This window comes from Oncorhynchus keta, chromosome 1, assembly GCF_023373465.1.
Source record: "Oncorhynchus keta strain PuntledgeMale-10-30-2019 chromosome 1, Oket_V2, whole genome shotgun sequence".
Classification (NCBI taxonomy): domain Eukaryota; kingdom Metazoa; phylum Chordata; class Actinopteri; order Salmoniformes; family Salmonidae; genus Oncorhynchus; species Oncorhynchus keta.
This window is the reverse complement of record NC_068421.1, coordinates 48001570-48023604: the sequence shown is the minus strand read 5'-3', so window position 1 is coordinate 48023604 and position 22035 is coordinate 48001570. Positions and strand designations below refer to the sequence as shown.

The 22035-nt window shown below is 44.9% G+C and overlaps 1 protein-coding gene across 1 annotated transcript in view; it reads right to left on the bottom strand.

The window, feature by feature from the left end:
- The window catches only part of LOC118386737 (nuclear receptor subfamily 5 group A member 2), a 98156-nt gene that overhangs the window by 58895 nt on the left and 17226 nt on the right, over positions 1–22035 (bottom strand). The window contains exon 5 of the mRNA XM_035774507.2: positions 17839–18518. Within this exon, the coding sequence (XP_035630400.1) occupies positions 17839–18518 (680 nt within the window). The remainder of the gene's footprint in view (positions 1–17838; positions 18519–22035) is intronic.

Sequence of the window (22035 nt, the reverse complement as noted above, 5' to 3'; positions counted from 1 at the left end):
CCTCAGTCCTCGAGAACATTTGTGGGAATAACTGAAAAAGCGTGTGCGGGCAAGGAAGCTTACAAACCTGATTCAGTTACAACAGTTCTGTCAGGAGGAATGGCACAAAATTCCCCCAACTTATTGTGGGAAGCCGAAACGTTTGACCCAAGTTAAACAATTTAAAGGCAATGCTACCAAATACTAATTGAGTGATAGTAATTGAGTGATAGTAAACTTCTGACCCACTGGGAATGTGATTAAAGAAATAAAAGCTGAAATAAATCATTCTCTCTACTATTATTCTGACATTTCACATTCTTAAAATAAAGTGGTGATCCTAACTGACCTAAGACAGGGAATTTTTACTAGGATTAAATGTCAGGAATTGTGAAAAGCTGAGTATAAATGTATTTGGCTAAGTTGTGTGTAAACTTCCGACTTCAACAGTGGGCCTATAAATTAATTAGATGACAGAATAAAGAAGCAGTGGCCGAGGCTTCTGATTGGTTACTTGGGGTAGAGCAGACCGTCTGCCTTTCTGAGAGGCCGGGAAGAGGGGAGGGAGCGTGTGTGTGTGTGTCTCACAGAGAGTCGTATTGTGATCGATACTGCTGAGGCACGGAGATTGATAAGTTCCCATAGTGACCGCATTAACAGACTCAGGAGGCTGTCCCCTGACCTATAGAACACACTTTGTTCGATTAGCCTCCCACCGCAACCACTTCCTCCCCTCCTGTCCCAAAGCCTCCCACCCCAAACCCTTCCTCCCCTCCTATCCCATGCCCAATGGCAAAGGAAAATATTTAAAGTGGCGCTAACCCTGCTCTAATAAGGTCCACCCTGTGCGCTCCTCACCTCATCATGCCTCAAGCACTGATACGGATCCACTGGAGAAATTAGAGATGCATCTCTGATGGAGGGATATCTGTCATTTTTAGATATTGTTAGCCATGTTAGTAGACATTGTTTACGTACTATATATTTTGGGTTCTGATGGGGAACTAAGTTCATGAGACATTTGTAAGTTGTATTCTTCAAGAATCAATGGGTATATATTATACATGTATAAGTCCAAAAGTGGGTGTAGCAACTAAGGATTCTAGCATTAAAGAGGGAAAACAGAACTTTTGTCAGAAAGGGGCACACCTCCCCACACCAATAGGAAAACGCATAAAACTAAGGCCCAAAACTCAGGATTTGTGTGGTTTAATGAATTAAGAAATCATAATAGTGTATGAATCATACTGCCAACAATCAATCCCACATTTTGCGTAAACAATTAGCAACTAAACTTACATAGTGTGTATTTAATGAGCTATACAGTCAAAGTTTCCACATATCCAAAATAGACACTGAATTAATTGGATACATGACGGACAGCAGTTGTCCACACTAGTTGTCCGCACTAGCTACATACAAACAGTTAAAAGAGCAAACTATGAGAACAGTTGGCCAACACAGAGAAGAGGTAAACACAAAGTCTCTTTGGTGTGTGTTGTTGGGAGTGTCTTGTTGTTTTCAAGGTCACTAAAGAAAGTAACAAACCCTTCCTCTAAGATTTCAGACAGGGATTTGCAGACCAAATCAGGTATCCCAACTTATGTATTCCTTTTCCCCCGATGAATAAGCATATGAAAGATATAAAAATCAATAAGGCAAGAGAGAAACTGACCAGAGAGACGCTAGTCATGAATTTCAATAGACATATTTATATGGTGTACTTATTGTTGACTAGTTTGAGGTTCGCCATACTCCTTAAATTCTACCAGTGGGGTACACTGGAGTCAACTGGATAGCCCTAAAATAGATAAAAGGTAGTCCTTTATAATAACTCCATGTAACAAAGCATTTATAATGGATTAGTAAATAGTTTATTAATCATTACTCCCCATTTGTAAATGTTAGTAACCTTTTAAAATATTAAATAATGATTAATAAGATCATTCATACAATGTTTAATATAGGTCTTTATAAACCATTTACTAATCATTGGTTAAGACTTTCTGCGCAGCCTCATCTAAAGTGTGGGCTATTTATATATATTTTATCAATGTTTTGAGTGTAATGTTTAGACATTCCTGCTGTACCTGATGCTCATTAAGGTCTCAAAATGGTTGAGTGAAATAATGTTACTCTATGCTGAGTAAAATAACGTTCTTAGTACAAAAATGCTAACAAAACGCTAAGTGTTTCTTTGCAATCACTTTTCTACCAAAACCAAAGTGTGTTTTGGTAGAAACGTTATCACGTTATCGTTACAGTTTTTGTATATCATGTTGTTGTTTTTACTGCAGTACACCGTACGTATGTATGGACCATAGTGTATTTTGTGTTTTATTCACATGTTTTCAAGTACTGGTGACAAATAATGCATTCCGATTCTTGTAATAGATTGTAATGGACACATATGATGTGTTTAAAATGCTTTTTGGAAGGTTGTACTGATCATGATGAGGATGTGTTTGTTGATCATGTCTGGTTGTCACGTAAATCGTGCGCGTCAAAGGGCTAATGATTAGTAAATGGTTTATAAGGACCTATATTATGTAATGATTAATAAATAATAAATACATGATTTACTAATACAATATAAATGCTTTATTTTGTGGAGTTATTATAAAACACTATCAAATAAAATCTAGACATCTTTGATTGCTGGGAAATCCTGTCAGGATATGATACCATAGAATCAAATGTACAGCACTGAGTAGAGATGCATTTTAGGAATAGCAAACTGTTTGTAGCCTGACCTCAGATCTGGTGGCATGCCACAGCTATACAACACAAACAGATCTGGGACCAGGCTAGGCAAACACAAGGCAAAATCACACAAAAAGGTGGTTATGAGAAAGAAACACAGTTGGTACAGCTGCTTCATTTCTGGATTTGAAATAGTCAGTTAAGTGCACGGAGTAGACCATCTATGAGTACCGTTGTTGATATGTTCATAATATGTTTTTTTTAAATGGCCTGAGTTTGCTGCATGGTATCTTGAGGGCTTAAAGCTAAGAAGCTATCAACTAATTATCAAAAACAGAGAGGCGTAATCAATTATTCAAATTAACATTAGGCTCCTAATATAGATGACGCCAGGGGAGCAGGAGCTCCCAAAAGTAACCCTCCCTGAGACACACACACATATATACACACACACTCCTTAACCCCCCGCCCCACAAACACACTCCGAACCCTTCCCCGACACCCACCAACCAAACTCCCTCCAAACTGAAATACAGTGAGAAAATAAGGACTTCCAAATGTGAAATGAGTTTGTGCTCTGTAAGTCTAAGGCGCTGGGTAGTATTGATCTGTTCTACAGTGTTCAATCTAGCAGGCAATACTCTGCATTAAGCCTGGGCAGCCGATCCCTGAGTGATCTGTGGTGGGCTCATTTGATTTTCATTCCATGCCTTGTTTGACTTGATTCTGCGATTTATGGCAATAGGCTACTTTATGGTAAGGAGGGCTGTCGATATTGTGTGTGCAGGGTGGGTGGGGGGTGTAGGGTGTGTGTGTGTGTGTGTGTGTGTGTGTGTGTGTGTGTGTGTGTGTGTGTGTGTGTGTGTGTGTGTGTGTGTGTGTGTGTGTGTGTGTGTGTGTGTGTGTGGGTGTGTGCGTGCGTGCGTGCGTGCGTGCGTGCGTGCGTGCGTGCGTGTGTGTGTGTGTGTGTGTGTGTGTGTACAGCGCCTTGCAAATGTCACGCCTTGGTCATTGTATTTTGTGTTTTCGTTATATATTTGTTCAGGCCAGGGTGTGACATGGGTTTATTGTGTTGTCGTATTGGGTTTTTTGTAGGCATTGGGATTGTGGTTGATTAGGGGTGTGTCTAGTTTAGGCTTGGCTGCCTGAGGCGGTTCTCAATCAGAGTCAGGTGATTCTTGTTGTCTCTGATGGGGAACCGTATTTAGGTAGCCTGGGTTTCACTGTGTATTTCGTGGGTGATTGTTCCTGTCTCCGTGTTAATGTTCACCAGACAGGCTGTATAGGTTTTTCACGTTCCGTTTGTTGTTTTTGTATTTATAAGTTATTTCATGTATCGTCATTTGTTTCATTAAAGACATGAGTAACCACCACGCTGCATTTCGGTCCGACTCTCTTTCGACAAACGAAGAACGCCGTTACAGAATCACCCACCACACACGGACCGAGTGGCGTGGTTACAGGCAGCGACAGCAGGAGCAGCGAAGGGAGGACGTTATGGACAGCAGAAGCATGGAGTATACGACGTGGGATGAAATAGACAGGTGGGCGGTCGACCCAGAGAGAGTGCCGGAGCCCACCTGGGATTCGCTGGAGCAGTGCGAAGAGGGCTATAGGAGAATGGAGTTGGAGAGGCAATCACGACGGCGCAGAGGAAAGCCCGTGAGTCAGCCCCAAAAATGTATTGGGGGGTGCTCAGAGGGAGAGTGGCAAAGTCAGGAGTCAGACCTGAGCCAACTCTCCCTGTTAATCGTGAGGAACAGCGATCAAAGGACTTCTGGACTTGGGAGGAGATATTAGACGGAAAAGGACCCTGGGCTCAGCCTGGAGAATATCGCCGTCCCAAGGAAGAACTGGAGGCGGCAAAAGTGGAGAGGCGCTGGTATGAGGAGGCAGCACGGCGACGCGGATGTAAGCCTGAGAGTCAGCCCCAAAAATGTATTGGGGGGCGGCTTACAGGGAGTATGGCTATGCCAGGTAGGAGACCTGCGCAAACTCCCTGTTATGCTATGGAGCGCACAGTGTTTCCAGTGCGGGTGCATAGCCCGGTGCGTTTCATACCAGCTCTTCGTATTGGTCGGGCTAGAGTGGGCATCGAGCCAGGTAAGGTTGGGCAGGCTCGGTGCTCAAGAGCTCCAGTGCGCCTGCACGGTCCGGTCTATCCAGAGCCACCTTCACACACCAGTCCTCCGGTAGCAGCTCCCCGCACATGTCCTCAATCCAGTATCACCAGTTCCAGCACCACGCATCAGGCCTACAGTGCGCCTCCCCTCTCCTGCGCTGCCAGAGCCTCCCACCAGTTCAGCGCTATCAGAGCCTTCCTCCTCTACAGCGCTGCTGGAGTCTCCTGTCTGTTCAGCGCTATCAGAGCCTTTCTCCTCTCCTGCGCTACCGGAGTCTCCCGCCTGTTCAGCGCTTCTAGAGCCTTCCTCCTCTACAGCGCTGCCGGAGCCTCCTGCCTGTTCGGAGCAGCCTGAGCTGTCAGTCTGTATGAAGCAGCCAGAGCTGTCAGTCTGCATGAAGCAGCCAGAGCTGCCAGTCTGCAAAGAGCTGTCAGTCTGCAAGGAGCTGCCAGTCTGCAAGGAGCTGCCAGTCTGCAAGGAGCTGTCAGTCTGCAAGGAGCTGTCAGCCTGCATGGAGCAGCCAGAGCTGTCAGTCTGCAAGGAGCTGCCAGTCTGCAAGGAGCTGCCAGTCTGCAAGGTGCTGCCAGCCTGCATGCAGCAGCCAGAGCTGTCAGTCTGCATGACGCAGCCAGAGCTGCCAGTCTGCATGGAGCAGCCAACAGCTGTCAGTCTACATAGAGCAGCTAGATTCGCCAGTCAGCCATGATCTTCTAGATCTGCCAGTCAACCAGAATCTTCCAGATCCGCCAGCCAGCCAGGATCTACCGGAGCCTACTACCTGCCTGAGCTTCATCTCAGTACTGGGCTTCCTCTCAGTACTGGGCTTCCTCTCAGTACTGGGCTTTCTCTCAGTCCCGGGCTGCCCCTCAGTCCCGGGCTGCCCCTCAGTCCCGAGCTGCCCCTCAGTCCCGAGCTGCCCCTCAGTCCCGGGCTGCCCCTCAGTCCCGAGCTGCCCCTCAGTCCCGAGCTGCCCCTCAGTCCCGAGCTTCCCCTCAGTCCCGAGCTGCCTCAGTCCCGAGCTGCCCCTCAGTCCCGAGCTGCCCCTCAGTCCTGAGCCGCCCCTCAGTTCAGTGGGGTTCTGGGTGAGGACTATTAGGCCATGGTCGGCGGCGAGGGTGGATTATCCCAGGATGCGAAGGGGAGGAACTATGACATTAATGGAGTGGGGTCCACGTCCCGAGCCGGAACCGCCACCATGGACAGACGCCCACCCGGACCCTGCCTATGGTTGTGAGGTGCGTCCGGGAGTCCGCACCTTAGGGGGGGGGTTCTGTCATGCCTCTTTCGACAAACGAAGAACGCCGTTACAGCAAAAGTATTCATCCCCATTGGAGTTTTCATATTTTGTTGCATTACAACCTGTCATTTAAATTGATTTTTATTTGGATTTCATTTAATGGGCATACACAAAATAGTGAAGTGAAATTTTAAAAATAACAAAAAATAATAATAATAATAACATGGAAAAGTGGTGCGTGCATATGTACTCACCCCTTTTCTATGAAGCCCCTAAATAAGATCTGGTGCAACCAATTACCTTCAGAAGTCACATAATTAGTTAAATAAAGTCCACATGTGTGCAATTTAAGTGTCACATGATCTGTCACATCATCTCAGTATATATACACCTGTTCTGAAAGGCCCCAGAGTCTGCAACACCACTAAGCAAGGGGCACCACCAAGCAAGCGGCACCATGAAGACCAAGGAGCTTTACAAACAGGTCAGGGACAAAGTTGTGGAGAAGTACAGATCGGGGTTTGGTTATAAAAAATTATCCAAAACTTTGAACATCTCACGGAGCACCATTAAATCCATTATTAAAAAATGGAAAGAATTTTGGCACCACAACAAACCTGCCAAGAGAGGGCCACCCACCAAAACTCACGGAACAGGCAAGGAGGGAATTAATCAGAGAGGCAACAAAGAGACCAAAGATAACCCTGAAGGAGCTCCAAAGCTCCACAGTGGAGATTGGAGTATCTGTCCATAGGACCACTTTAAGCCGTACACTCAACAGAGCTGGGCTTTACAGAAGAGTAGCCATAAAAAAGCCATTGCTTAAAGAAAAAAATAAGCAAACACGTTTGGTGTTCGCCAAAAAGGCATGTGGGAGACTCCCCAAACATATGGAAGAAGGTACTCTGGTTTAGATGAGACTAAAATTGAGCTTTTTGGCCATCATGGAAAACACTATGTCTGGCACAACCCCAACACCTCAAATCACCCCGAGAACACCATCCCCACAGTGAAGCATGGTGGAGGCAGCATCATGCTGCGGGGATGTTTTTCATCAGCAGGGATTGGGAAACTGGACAGAATTGAAGGAATGATGGATGGTGCTAAATACAGGGAAATTCTTGAGGGAAACCTTCAGTCTTCCAGAGATTTGAGACTGGGACGAGGGTTCACCTTCAAGCAGGACAATGACACTAAGCACACTGCTAAAGCCACACTCGAGTGGTTTAAGGGGAAACATTGAAATGTCTTGGAATGGCCTAGTCAAAGCCCAGACCTCAATCCAATTGAGAATCTGTGGTATGACTTAAAGATTGCTGTACACCAGCGGAACCCATCCACCTTGAAGAAGCTGGAGCAGTTTTGCCTTGAAGAATGGGCAGAAATCCCAGTGGCTATATGTGCCAAGCTTATAGAGACATACCCCAAGAGACTTGCAGCTGTAATTGCTGCAAAAGGTGGCTCTACAAAGTATTGCCTTTGGGGGGGGAGTTAATAGTTATGCATGCTCAAGTTTTCCATTTTTTTTGTCTTATTTCTTGTTTGTTCTATAGTAAAACATATTTTGCATATTCAAAGTGGTAGGCCTGTTGTGTAAATCAAATGATACAAATCCCCCCAAAAGCCATTTTAATTCCAGGTTGTAAGGCAAAAAAAAAGGAAAAATGCCAAGGGGGTGAATACTTTCGCAAGCCACTGTATGTGTGTGTGTGTGTGTGTGTGTGTGTGTGTGTGTGTGTGTGTGTGTGTGTGTGTGTGTGTGTGTGTGTGTGTTTGGGAATGAGTGTGTGTGTGTGTATGTATGTACAGTATATGAGTGTTTGTATGGGAAATGACACACATACACATGCAGGTACATGGATATAGACTAGCCTTTATAATGCAGTCCAGAGGAGATACACTTGCCCAGCCTCGTTGAGGAGACAAGAGTGTTTTAAAATGCACAGACAGATGCTTCTCTCAGTCTGAAGAGGAGACATACATTCCCATTAGCACTAACAGACTGTCTGGCTCTGGCACTTCACAGCTGGGGCCACTCAGAAACCCACTTTGATTGGGGCTTTGATATGAAATTAACATCTGAATTAAACAAATTGATCTATGGATGTGTGATCTAAACACAAACAATTAGTGAGATGTAATTGAATGACTAGGCTGTGAAAGGTTGTTTCTCTTGTGGATAGTGAAAAGCCTTCTTTATCAACAGACCATTGTGACGAATGTATCAGGGAGAGTGTGTGTGTTTGTGTGTATCACGCTTACATAACTCTTTTGAGAGACTGAAGGCCGCTACAGTTCTGTCTGTCTGTGTGTGTGTGTGTGTCTGTGTGTGTGTGTACCTGCGTTCACGTGTGTGTACCTCTGAAACAATCTGTCTATCTATTCACCTCTCTCAATTGAATGCCCCTGTCGACACCCCTAGCAGGGTGGGTTCTGGGGCAGTTAAAACGTGCTGGGCCTTGAGTCCATTCGGAATATTTTGTTTTTATTTTTCATTGTTTCAGTGATCGTAAAAAAGTTCCCTTTTATCCCCCTTTAAGTGTGCAATCTAAAAAGAACGCAGCCATAATATCTATTATTAGACTATACGCTTATTTAATATGTATGGATAATTTAGTTCTGCACCATGCCAGGTGCTGAGTTAAGGAGAGAGAGAGAGCGCGAGAGGGAGAGTGTGAGAGAGAGAGAGAGAGAGAGAGAGAGAGAGAGAGAGAGAGAGAGAGAGAGAGAGAGAGAAGTAAAATAAGACGGAGAGAAAGAAAGAAAGAAAATGAAAGAAAGAAAAAGAAAGAAATACGATGACGAACAGGTGTTTTTCTCCTACTATTGTGGTTCGTGATGCTAAAGACATTTTATAGGTGCACGGTGGGCCTCGTGAATTTCTCGCCCATCGTAACTGACGCTCACGTCTAGCGTTGCCCCCTCCAGAACCCACATGTCATTCATCAGAGTACAAATCTAATCACCCCTACGTTGGTTAAACATAAGTTCCCCCGAACCCCCCCCCCCCGTTGTAAGCCTGCATTCTCTCTATCCTTTCATCCTATTGCTTATCTATTGTCTTTGGTCTCTCTCTCTCTCGCCCTCTCTCTCTTTCTCTATTTCTCTCTCTCAGCGAGACGCCTCTGTCCACTGTGTCCAGAATAGCCGCCCGTAAATAAGCAGCAAAAATAGACGTAGAGAACAACTGTTGACAGGTTGTGTGACGAGGGTGGCAGACCTCAGCCAGCCAGCCAACCTCCAGCCAGCACCCCAAATTACAAGCAGATAATTAAGGCTGGGGCTAACAATGGAGAGCGAGACCCGCAATAAGCCTGAATCATGATTGTAGGAGTGAAACAAGGCCCTGTTGTAGTCGGACATATTAAGATACATGAGATGTATCTTTAGATGGAAAACAAGTGGATGGAAAACATGTGAGGGATAGATACATCAGTAACACTTCATAATAACTTTCATGATTAAGCATTGATAAATTATTTATAAATAGTACAATTAAAAATGTGTATATAATTATTCATAAGCATTTTATAAACATTTTATCTCAGCAATTACAAGTGCTTTTTCATTAACGGTATTATTAAGTTTATAAATCACTTGAAGTGACCACATGGCTTTGTGTAGTGAGTTTAGTTTGGAGATGGCAGGGTCCGGTCAACATGATTCCAGAGAGGCCACACCTTAGCCCCTTTGACCTAAAGGAAACTCAGGGAGTAAATACTAGCGCTTGGTGTGTATATGTATTGCCTGTCACAACACATTACCAGCAGCCCTGCAGATAACAATGCTTTACTGGAAGCCACTTGTTTTCTCTCAGCTCTTGTGAACTCTTAAGCAATATGTTGTTGTTAAGTCTTTTGATGGAAGACACTGGAAAGTGGACTCCCTCCGTATGCACTATTGTTTTTAATATCGGCTCATAACAATAGTGAGGGTGGAGAAGTAAAATGTAAGAGTTTGTTCGATGGAGACACGAATTCTGCAATGTTTCACTTCTGAAATTGTGTGTGGGGGTGTGATTATTTTTTCCCCTTCTTCCTTTGCATATTTCTTTGCCAGTCTAAGAGGAAGAGAACGAAAGGAAGGAGGAGGGGGGGAAACGGCAAGCGCGGAAGAGAAGAGTCTGAGGCGGATGAGTCTATCAGTTTCTTCTCCAGGAACTTGTAGTTCATGCCAGCCTTTTATCCACCATCAAAGCAACAAGTGGATGAGCAGACTCAGCGAATACTCGAAGCTCTCCCCGATGTCTCGTTCTCCGCCCGTCTGTGGGGATAGCCAGCCCTAAATCTTTCCTTTTAACAAGTGCCTCCGCTTCCTTCCGGTCCCGGGGAGAGTCTCAGGAGACTACCAGGACTCTAGGATGCAACGTTCTGGACTTGTCCAGACTTGTCTTCTAGGCCGGGGATATTGCTGTCCAGGGACCAAGGGAGGACAGGCAATGGGAAGTAATGGTCGAACAAGACAGACAGGGGGAAAGAACGGTCCAGAGTGGTTGTCAATGGTCAAATGGGGCTGAAGCGACTCTAAAGCGACAAGCATGAAAAAACAGACATGGTTTAGCAGTAAATAAACGGAGTGAGTGATCTGTCAAATGTCGATGTAATTTTGTGTATATCCTGGATTCTTGTAGTAGCTCAAGACTTAAAATGGTTCCATTTTGAGAAGAGGTCTATATGCTCTCTGTCTAAAATCCATCATATTATCTGACACTATATTAAAAAAAAGGAACATTTCGGCATATATCGGAATTATCGGAAAGCTTTTTTTTGCCCGTTGTTCAGTCATTTATGAATGAAAAGAGGCTTTTATGACCTCCCTCGCGCTCCATCCTGCCCTGATCAACCAGATTTTGTTACCACTAAAATAGCAACTTAAAAAAACAGGCTGCCAGCAGACTTCAGCCTGGGACAGAGACAAGAGAGAAAGGGGGTGGGGAGGGTGGGACAGAGACAAGAGAGATGGGAGGGTGGACAGAGAGAGAGGGAGAGAGAGGGGGGCAGAGTGAGTGAGCAAGAGTGAAGTTTAGTGAGAGAGAGTGGGAAGCAAGAGAGAGAGAGAGAGAGAGAGAGAGAGAGAGAGAGAGAGAGAGAGAGAGAGAGAGAGAGAGAGAGAGAGAGAGAGAGAGAGAGAGAGAGAGAGAGAGAGAGGGAGCATGAGCGAGTGAGCAAAAAAAATATGTACAGGAGCAGGCCCTTACAAAAACTCACACGCCATCTCCAATTGTGGCTGCCTGGCGGCGCACGGCGGGGGGATATCATCTATCAGTGGACAAATGCAGGGACTGAGAATGCTGCTCCTCAAATGAAATAATATATCTTTGAAAACCTATGCCTGCACCAGGCCCAGGGCCCATATATCAAGCCTGAGCGTCTGGTGGATCCGGTCCAGGCCCATTAACCTTCCACCTGTTTCCCCCCCTGTCCTTCACCATGCACCCTTGCCCTTGGTATGCCTATCCCCGGCCCTTGTTCATCTTACCCCTCCTCCCTCCTTTCTTCTTCTCCATCACTCTCTTCCTCTTTTTGACTCTTTCTCTCTCACTGGGGCACTAATGTAAAGCGAGAGAGGGAGAGGGAGAGAGAGAGAGAGAGAGAGAGAGAGAGAGAGAGAGAGAGAGAGAGAGAGAGAGAGAGAAAGAGAAAGAGAGACAGGGGGCTAGCCTGTGGAATAATTCAAATGCAATGGACCAGGGCCACAGTTACAAATCTCTGCCAGCTGGGACGCCAGCGGCGCGCACGCAGTTTGTCAGAGCTGACCTCAGTGACAAGAGCGCGACGAGAGGGAGAGTGGGGGGTGGGAAGTATGGCTTGGGGATGGCAGTGGGGTGGCGGGGGTGTGGGTGAGGGGGTGTAGATATAAATCCGACCCCCCTTCACCTCCATCCCGCCTTTCACCCCTCGAGTTCACAGATCACGCCTAAAACGCCTTATTAATTTCCCCCGGTTATGGGGCGTAAAAAAACACAATCAGGGTGTGTGTGTCCCGCCAGCACCTTAAAATTGGATCACTCAGAGAGAGGTTGCAGTGGGAGGGGAGAGAGGAGGGGTCGAATGCGGGGAGGTTGTAGAAAAAAGGCTGCAATTTCACAAAAGTAAATTCATGTAATATGTATGGCCGGTGAAATTATGCGGCTGTGTGGGAAAGCATCAGATCAGTACATTATACACTCAGATAAATCTATAAATTGAGAATATTCGGGTACGTTATAAAACCCCTGGGATTCTGACTGTCGTCCTGAGAGATTGACTGACGTACGCGCTATAACAAATGCATGTACACAAACACACTGCACATACACACACACATCTACGCCCTATAGACTATAGAGGGACGTATGAATGGCAATACACGGAGTAAGCACTGTAAATAATTCCATTGCTGATCTATATTTTTCAATTGGAGAAATGTTTTTTTTTTGCGATTCTATCTTTCTCCTTTCATAGGCCTTACATAGCTTAGAGTCAACTAACGTGAATTCAACATGAAATCAACAAAACATGTCACCATGTCATTGGATTTAGATTAAAAGTTGAGTGAAACAAAGACAAGATTTGAATTGTTTATAACTTGGAATCAACATTGATTCAATCAACCAAAGTGAGTAAAGATGTATTCACAAAAAAATGTAAGGAACAGCGTTTTTTTGTGAATACATCTTTATGTAAATGTAAATGTAAATCAAAACTAGACGTTGAAATGACACCTGTGCCCAGTTGACTAAATTAATTGGAGAGATCATTTAGGTATATCTCCAGTACCCAAAACAAAACCATTTAACAATTTAATTCAACCACATAAAATAATATGTCTACGTAATACTGTTAAAACTGCAATATGTGTTTGACTGAATGAAGCATTTAAGTCAAAGACAAGCAGTGAAGTCAAGAGGCAGACTGAGGCTTCTCTGCTCTCCTATCCTATACTTTCCTCTCCACCCCTCTCCTCTCCTCTCCTCTGCTCTCCTCTCCTTTGCCCCCCTCCCACCTCTCCTCTCCTGTCCTCTCCTGTCATCTCCAGCTGCTAATCCAATAAGGACCTGGCCAGCACAGCTGGGTATGGGCCCAGAAACAAGGCCCTAATACAGTCCCCCCTCACTTAATGGCAGGTCTGGTATTGTCATCGTCATTACCTCGGAGGAGAGGAACCCCAAAGCCCAAGCTGTCCCAGAACAACCGTGAAAGGACTAAAATAAATATTGCCGCCACATGTCAAAGCGTCATGGGCTTTACCCGGTTGAGTTTTATCAGGTTGACGGACTAAATCTACTTGTTATGTTACAGTGCGTGTGTGTGTTTGTGTGTACGTGCATGTGCGCGTGTCGGGTCCATTTTAACTTCAAAATAAACAAGTAAGTTGCCTTGTCACAACACAATTATTCTGTGGTGGAATAATAGAGTAATAATAGTGGGGTTATAAAGTATCAGAGGATAAAAACAAAACTAGAAGCAGGGAGGAATAATAGCAACATAATAGAAACAGATGAATCAATAACCACAATTGGAGACTTAATTCGGTCCCATTGTGTTGGTGGAAGCTAGAGGAAAAGCGCGGCTCACGCATCCTATCCCTGGAACAATGGTGGAGAGGCCCAGAAGCCGAGGTGGTTCTCTCCATGGACCCCGGTATGAATCATTCCTCAGCTCATGGGCAGAGCGGCTAATGACACACACACACACACACACACACACACACACACACACACACTCATACACATACAGAGAACCTGACACACACACACATGCATGCACATACAGACACAGACAAACTGACACACATACAGAAACACATTTACAAAGCCACACATAGAGTAAACACAAATACACACACAGAGACAGACATACGCATGCATGCACACATGCACCACACATGCACACGCGCGCACACACACGCAGCATGACTAAGTCTGATCGTACTTGTGAACCCAATGGCAAGAAGAGACACACTAATAGTCTGGGTAATGATTGGTTGGAAAAAGCTCTTAGGGCGGAGGGACTGCGCTTTGTGTGTGTGTGTGTGTGTGTGTGTGTGTGTGTGTGTGTGTGTGTGTGTGTGTGTGTGTGTGTGTGTGTGTGTGTGTGTGTGTGTGTGTGTGTGTGTGTGTGTGTGTGTGTGTGTGTGTGTGTGTCAACCAACTCAGATCTGGTCTAGAAGGGGCATCAATAACAATCCCAATAACGACCCCACTAGAAATTATGCCCTCGGAGAAAGAGGTTGATAAAACGTTGATGAAATGTAAACATGTCAATTAGTAATTTATTACCATTACATTCCACAGGTTGGTGTGATTGGGTGCTTATTAAATGGTGCCTGGAATAAAGGCTTGCCAGGCTATGGGAGGAGTCCCACAGACACATGCCAACCCTGCGGTGCCACCCCCTCAGTGACATCTAGCCACACTGAGCCACACATCTGTTTCCCTCTGTGCCCAGAAATAATGGGGAGGGACGCTACTCCTAAAACACACACACACACTCACAAGCACACACACACACATGCACACTTGCAATCAAAAGGACACTCACATGCAAAAAGACACCCCTCCCAAAACTCCATACCCCCCCTCCTCATATGACCATTTATTACAGTAATAACCAAACCAGGACACCTGGCTTAAAAAAGTCCAAATGTGAAACGAGTTAAGACTGAGGTAGGTAGGGCTGGAACCAAAAAAAGATACATAAAAGTACAGTTAAAGATCCAATCCAAAGGTGTGAGAATTGTGAAACGATTCTTGGCCAAGTGTCTTTCTTCTCTGGCTGCTCAGCTGCAGAGCAACACAATGGGGCTCCTCTCTTCAGTGATATCTAATGGCTAAATATTTATGACTCCTGTAACCAGGTCCAACTTATGGAAAATAAATCTTTAAACACTTTTGGCAGAAGCTTCTCGCCACTCGGCTCCATTACCATATCAATTATTTTGTTCTTACCAAGCTAATAATAGGGGCCTGTAGATGGAGGGGTATTTATAGTGCCCTCGGAGCCGGGGTCTCAGACCAGCTTTTATTCCATGAGTATTTCCTGTGTTTATCGCCCGCTCTCTGTCCTCATTTTGAAATTATTTATATATTAGATGTAGGTCTACAGAGGTCACCAGTAGTAAGTAGTATTTGAATGTCTCTCTGAGATTTGGTGAAGTGCAGAAATGCACATGGACACACGCATACACACATTTTATGATTCGGACACTGACGATCACAGATTGAGTCAAATCACCTGAAAATCTGTCTGAAAACACCACTTTTAAATCATTGAATGAGTATGAAAACACAGTACATACAGTACAAGTAAATTTAGACATTTATCTTCCTACCGCAGCATGTGTGGTTCAGCGTGTTGAAAAGGCCAAAATGCAGGGGGGCAACATCCCACAAAGCCTCTCTGTGTACTGTATCAGTAGCTGCCTTAGCTTAGCAGAGCTCCAATTTGCCAGCACTTGTGGAAACAGTGCAGGGCTTACAACAGGGCTTTTCTCTCATCACCAACACTAAGTTTTCTGCTCAACAATAGCTGTACAACTATCTGCTAATTACAAACAAGAGGGGGTGGGGTCTAGCGTACAGGGAAAGCTGTTAGTGCCTGCCTGCTAGCACACTATTTTTCAGCCCTGCTCGGCAAGCGCCTTTAGTCTAAACTCGAGTAGCTAGATGAGGTAGCGTAAAAAAAACGCACCCCCTAATTATTCAGTAACTTCAGCGAATCAGTGAATTAACCCCCCACCCCGCCCCTCCGTGACCCCGCCTGCTACCGCGTGTCCCCGTACCACTACAGAAGGGGCGGTGGACACAGGAATATTGGTGCAGGAATTAGCCCCCAAGTTTACCGCGGGTCGTTCTCCACCATTTTAAAACACCTGAGGCTCTGTTCCAATTAAGTCCATGAGTAATATGGACAGTCATTAGCTTGGACATAATGATATTTCATTCTGAAGTGAACGAGGGGCGACATCTACAAGTGGATATAGGTAATTGAATTCTAATGGAGAGTTTAGAGAGGTATGTTGCTCCACACACTGCACAATGATCATTCAGCGGCTTAAATGGGCAACAAAAAAAAACATGTACAACCACGCCCAACTCTCCAGTCCATATACTCAGTGAAGTACTGTACAATAAAACATTTTTATTTTATGCTAATTCAAATACAGAAAATGTCAATAGGGAATGGCCGCGTGATAAATGTCAACATGTGTTTTCGAGAGCTCTTGCCCCTAATACAGAATTGGATTGTGTTGAATATTACATTTCTATTTCCCTCCCCTAAAAAATCAGAGGACTGTAATGGGGGCCCTAGTACATGAATATGCAGTCATGCCTTTGGCTACGGAGTAAACAGACAAAAGAGTGAGATAAGAGAGGGGGCAGAGAAAGAGAATTAAAGAAAAACAGGTGATCCACACAGACTCATCAGAGCTTTTTCATGTTGCTCTCCGCATATTAACCTTCTCTACTGAACGAATAGACCTCGGAGCAAACGAAACCACGCTTGGAAACATTTCCCGTTCCTCTCAGGGACTGAAAATGTTTGGAATAATCCGTTTTTTACAGGAAGACTCGTCGTTGGCCATCTAGGGTTGTTTTGGTAAGCAGCTGTTAGTGATTGGTTGACAAAACACGACAAAGTATGTCAACCAAACTTGACTTTGGCTCCAAACTGGCCAGGAAAACTGTCTGCTGCAGTATCCTCACTGAAAGCAGGGCTTTCGGAAACAGAGTTCGATAACACATCAATGAAATGTAAATACTTCAATTAGGCATGCATTACTACTAAATGGGTTGATCGGGTGAGAATATCAATATCCTAATTCATTCATTAATGAAATGCATTATCATTAATAGTAATAGTAATAGTAATTAATAGACTGTATTTTCCAAGTATTTTCCATTTACCTCTGCCGCTGTGATGATGCATGCATTTGTGGGCCTGTGACCATATTTTATTTTTCTATTTCAATATTTTCATACAGTCCCTGCCTACTTGGATCTCAAAAAATGATACAGGGGAAAAAGGGCACATCAAATCCAAAATTCAAATCCAAACCAAGAGCAGGGGATCTCGCTGCTTTGAATTAAAAGAGCCTGAAGGCGGCCAGTCAAAGTTTTCCTAACCCATACCCGAAATGTGTCACAGTGTGTAAATAGGGCAGGCTACTGAATTTTGATCAGGATGAGAGATAGACGGCTAAAGCTACACCACAGCCTTCCCTCTCAGCTTCGTACACATTGCATTAGTGTCGAGCAGACACATAAAAGGGAAAGATTAAAGGCGGGTGAAGATAAAATATTAGGGTAGGTTTGACGAGGAGTGAGATCACAGGGGTGTGTGTGTGTGTGTGTGTGTGTGTGTGTGTGTGTGTGTGTGTGTGTGTGTGTGTGTGTGTGTGTGTGTGTGTGTGTGTGTGTGTGTGTGTGTGTGTGTGTGTGTGTGTGTGTGTGTGTGTGTGTGTGTGTGTGTGTGTGTGTGGTAAACTGTCAATTTTGGATAACAACATTGGCTTGAAACATTGGATGTTTGGACAAAACGCAGGATGCATTATGCAAGGCCACACAAATAGGGTAGGTATAACGATCCTATTGTCTATTGATCAGAAAATATATCAAGATATAATACATGTATATGACCGAGTTTGATATGTGTAATATGCATGACTTGTTGTATATTGTAGTTAGCTAACCAACATATCTAATTGAATTCATATCATCAGTAGTTTAGCAACCACTAAAAATGCTGTATGTGAAACATTGTGAAAATATAGAAAACCAATGTACTGGTGTCTGTGTGTAGTGTTCCCACGTACCTTGAGCTCGCGGAAGAAGATGCTGCTCCGGGCCCACTCCACGATGGAGAACAGTGTCTGGTCGGCCATCTTGCACATTAGGCCGAACGTGTTGAGTTTTTCGTGTTTCCCCCGGCTGGCCTGCTCCTGCTGCAGATAGGTCAGGATCTTGGCCTGCACCTGGGGCTCGTCAGGCTCGCACTTCAGCAGCTCCACTATGAGGTGAGGGAAGCTGGGCGGCGAACCCGTCTGGTACGCGTCCATATACGGGTTGTATCCCATGATGGACTCGGGCGAGCTGGTGTACGGGTCCGGGTACTCGGACTTGATGGTGCGGGTGCTCTGGAAGTGGCCGTAGGCTGCCTGGTAGCCCTGGAGGGAACCGGCATGGGGGGGCATGGCCATGCTTATGGGTGACGTGACGAAGGGGCTGCGGTCGTAGTCTGTGTGGGGCAGGGCGGCGTGGTGCGGGTGACCGTGGTGGCTGAGCGGCAGGCCCTTGGAAGCTGCCTGGTGGATGTTCTGGATAGCCGAGGAAATGGTGAGGTCGGTGGGCACCGCCTGCATCACCTGGGTCATGGCCTCGATCTTCAGGCCGTTGGCACGGATCAGTGCCTTTTTCTGCTGCTTGAGCGCCCGGTCGCGCTTGTACATGGGGCCAAACTTGTTGCGGCCGCCACGCATGCGGTCCGCCCTAACAGCTGACGGAGACAGACAAGACAGGAGAGGAAGGACAGGAGAAGAGGACGTTAGTGACATGATAACATCCATATGTGTTTCCATTTATTTTAGCAGGTAAGATGACGAGGAACACATTCTCTTGGCGGGTGTTGAAGGGGGAAGGAGAGAAAAAGATATGAGTAATATTGATAAACTGATCAAATAAAAAGTCAATGGAGTCTACTTAAGCCAGTGTTCTGAAACCTCCAATCCGCGGGCCACAAATAGGCAGCTCATGAGCCAGGAGTTTGTGACCTCTGAGCAAATGTCATTCATGACCCCCATGTGTTCATAACAAGAACCCACACCAAACTATTAGCATTGATGGATCATAGAGATGTCTACAATGGCCATTTAACACAGAGCTCCTGTTTCATCTTATAGGTCATGCATAGAAGAGGGAAAAAAATGATTAACAACTACTAAACTTTGTGTTGACCTTTGCACTGGAGAACTCGGATGTCTCAGAGCAGGGAAATACAGCCTTGTCATAACGTGTTACCTTTCACAAGCATGGCACGCTTTATCACTCAGCTTGACAGGTTGTAAACACTAGTTACTGAAACAATAACTTTTATGAACCTATGTACTCCTGATACATACCAGACAACAAGGCTGTTAGTAATTTCTCCAAGCATCAGTCCAAATGAAAAGAGTGACAACATCAACATTATTTATGCCTACACTTATTCAAAACACTGAAAAGTGTTAACACTGAAAATGATTTAATCTTGTTCAAAACACTGAAAAGTGTTTGCACTGAAAATGATTTACCCTCATTGAAAACACTGGAAAGTGTTAGCACTGAAAATGACACTCATTCAAAACACTGAAAAGTGTTAACACTAAGAACTACCCTAACTCAAAACACTGAAAAGTGTTAACACTGAAAATCAAACCAGAGTACAAACATGACAAAAATGGTACATTTCCTAATGATCCCAAAACATCATATGAAAACCCCAGCAGAATCCCGAATGATCCCAAGATTCCGAGGATCACAGCTTCATTCAGGCTAATGAATGAGACTGTCTCCATGGTGCACGGCAGACCATGTATGATCTGCACCATGCATGCCAAGGGGGGAGACTGTCTCTATGCCTCTCTCTCTCGGGTGCCCCCCTGTTAATTATTTATGGTTAATTATTTATCTCTTATGCCCAAGCTGTGGTGGAGTGGAGCAGGCAGCAGACTGGCTACGCTGAACTCGGTGGGAGAGTGAACCAGGCGGGACCACACCATTCACCCCCCATCCGCCCACCCCCGTTCCATCCCTACAATACTGGGTCAGGGCGGACACACCGTTGGGCACTCGGGCCACTGATATCTAATATCTCTAGTAGGGAGTAGGTATTGAAATACATAAAGTGATTAGAAGGGGGCTGGACCAACAGCTGCCTTGGGAGTAGTTTTAATGGTCTCTGTCACAGCAGTGTCTGTCACAGTGGCGGTGATCTAAGAAAGGGGACAAGAGGGGCTTAGAGGGGAGAGCACAGGGGCCGCAGACACACAGTACAGAGGGTATCACACACTGATGCAGCACTGATAAGAGAGAGAGGTAAGGTCAAGCACATAGGGTACGTAGACACTGGCACCTAAGAAGAAGAGCCTGCCACTGGTTAAGTGACACACACCAAACAAATATGTACTGTATATATGGGCCCTGGTCAAAAGTAGTGCAATATAAAGGAAAACATTTGGAACGTGGATCCCGTGTATCCATTATACATTATTGTAGCGCCTTTAACTATTAATGACTCAGAGCAACAGGGTAATTAATGAGCTGAAAATTAATAGTCGGCCCGTTTGGGGAAAACACAATTAGGTCTGAACCTGGGACTCACATCATGAATACTGGAGCATTTTTGATAGCAGTTTTTTTTTCTCTCTTTCACCCTCCTTGTGTCTAATTAAACAAGGTTATTTACATGCATGTTGTACAGATTAATCTGGGATGGAGTTTGGGAGAGGATGGGGCTTTAGCTGGGGGATTGGGGGTTAGGACTAGCTGAGGTTGGGATTGGGGTTTGATACTGGGGAGAATACTTTACTGTATAAGGCAGGAGCTGAGGTACAAGGATGGGGCTGTGGTATAAGTTTAGAGTGTAGGACTGTAGTATAAGGCTGGGGCTTAGGTACAAACACACAGACACACACTCTACACTCCATCCCGGGCCCGGCCCGCCACGGCACAAAGGGCTCTGCTTATGGTCTGATTTATGAGTGTTTAATATACAGGAATATTAAGTGAGCGTAGGTGAGGATCCCTGTCGGGCAGCAGCATATTAATGGCTCCCCTGGCCAGGTTCTGACACCCTGTTTGTCATGTCTGCCCGGTTCCCACTCTGGATGTGCGCTACCCCACGCACACACATGAATACCTATGATACCTATGCATAAGTAATGGGACAGGAGTCTGGCTTCCGTTTCTTCGGCAGGTAGAAAGGGAAACAAGACAGGGCAGGGAGAAAGGGAGGAGAAAAAAAGGAGAACAGAGGGAAAACACAAACACACAGGAGACAATTCCGTTTATCTGTGTGGAAATATTAGGATTCGGGCAGGGGTTCAATCAAACTTGCACTGCGGGGGGAAAAAAGTGATGTTTTTCCTTAACAACGATATTGCATGTTACAGTGAGAATCTAAAGGGGATAATATGTTTTGTTTAAATGACTGAATAGTACTTACTATAAAGTATATGCTTAAATAAATACATGTTTTTTTAGGCCTAGAAGCATGAGATTTTTCAGCAGTGTGCTAGTAGTGCATGCATTGCATTGTGCGGGTGGTTGAAAACTACTCTTGATACCTGGGACAGGCATCTTGCTAGGCTCTTGGATGACCGTAGCTATTTACTGACAATTTAGCTTTGGGCAATAAAACAGGAATAAAGAATTCCCACCACAAAGTAAATTATCCAAATGAGATGAATTACGGATATTAGTAAGTATGGTACATTTTAACACTAATATGTTTTAAAACATGTTTTAACACTCAGAAATGTTAACTCATATTAACACTCACCAATGTTAAAATACCAGTGCCAATGCACTTTTTCAAGGGAAAAGAAGAGTGGAATCTGTACATTGCTCATTCACACTCAGCAGGAAAGACACAACAACAGGAAAAGTGAATCTGAAATCAGATCATGAGCCCCGACTGCACATTAGGCCAAAGGTAAACTATTTATCATGGGCATACATACACAACAAAAGGATATCTCACGGCGGCATAATGACTCCTTTTCCTCCAGGATAGTTAGGCGTCGCCATGCTTTTATCAGTCCAGATAACAGGGACTGAATCTCTCTATGGCAGACATGTCAGACTCAGGATACTGTCTGTGTCACTCAGATATGACTGCCTGTATTTTCACCATTATTTACAGCCCCAGCCCAACACTGTACTGGATATTGACTAGGTCTATTGACTTATCGGTAGACAGGAACAACTTCCGACAAGCAAAACAAACCCCAAAATTATCCTACCTTTAAAAATAG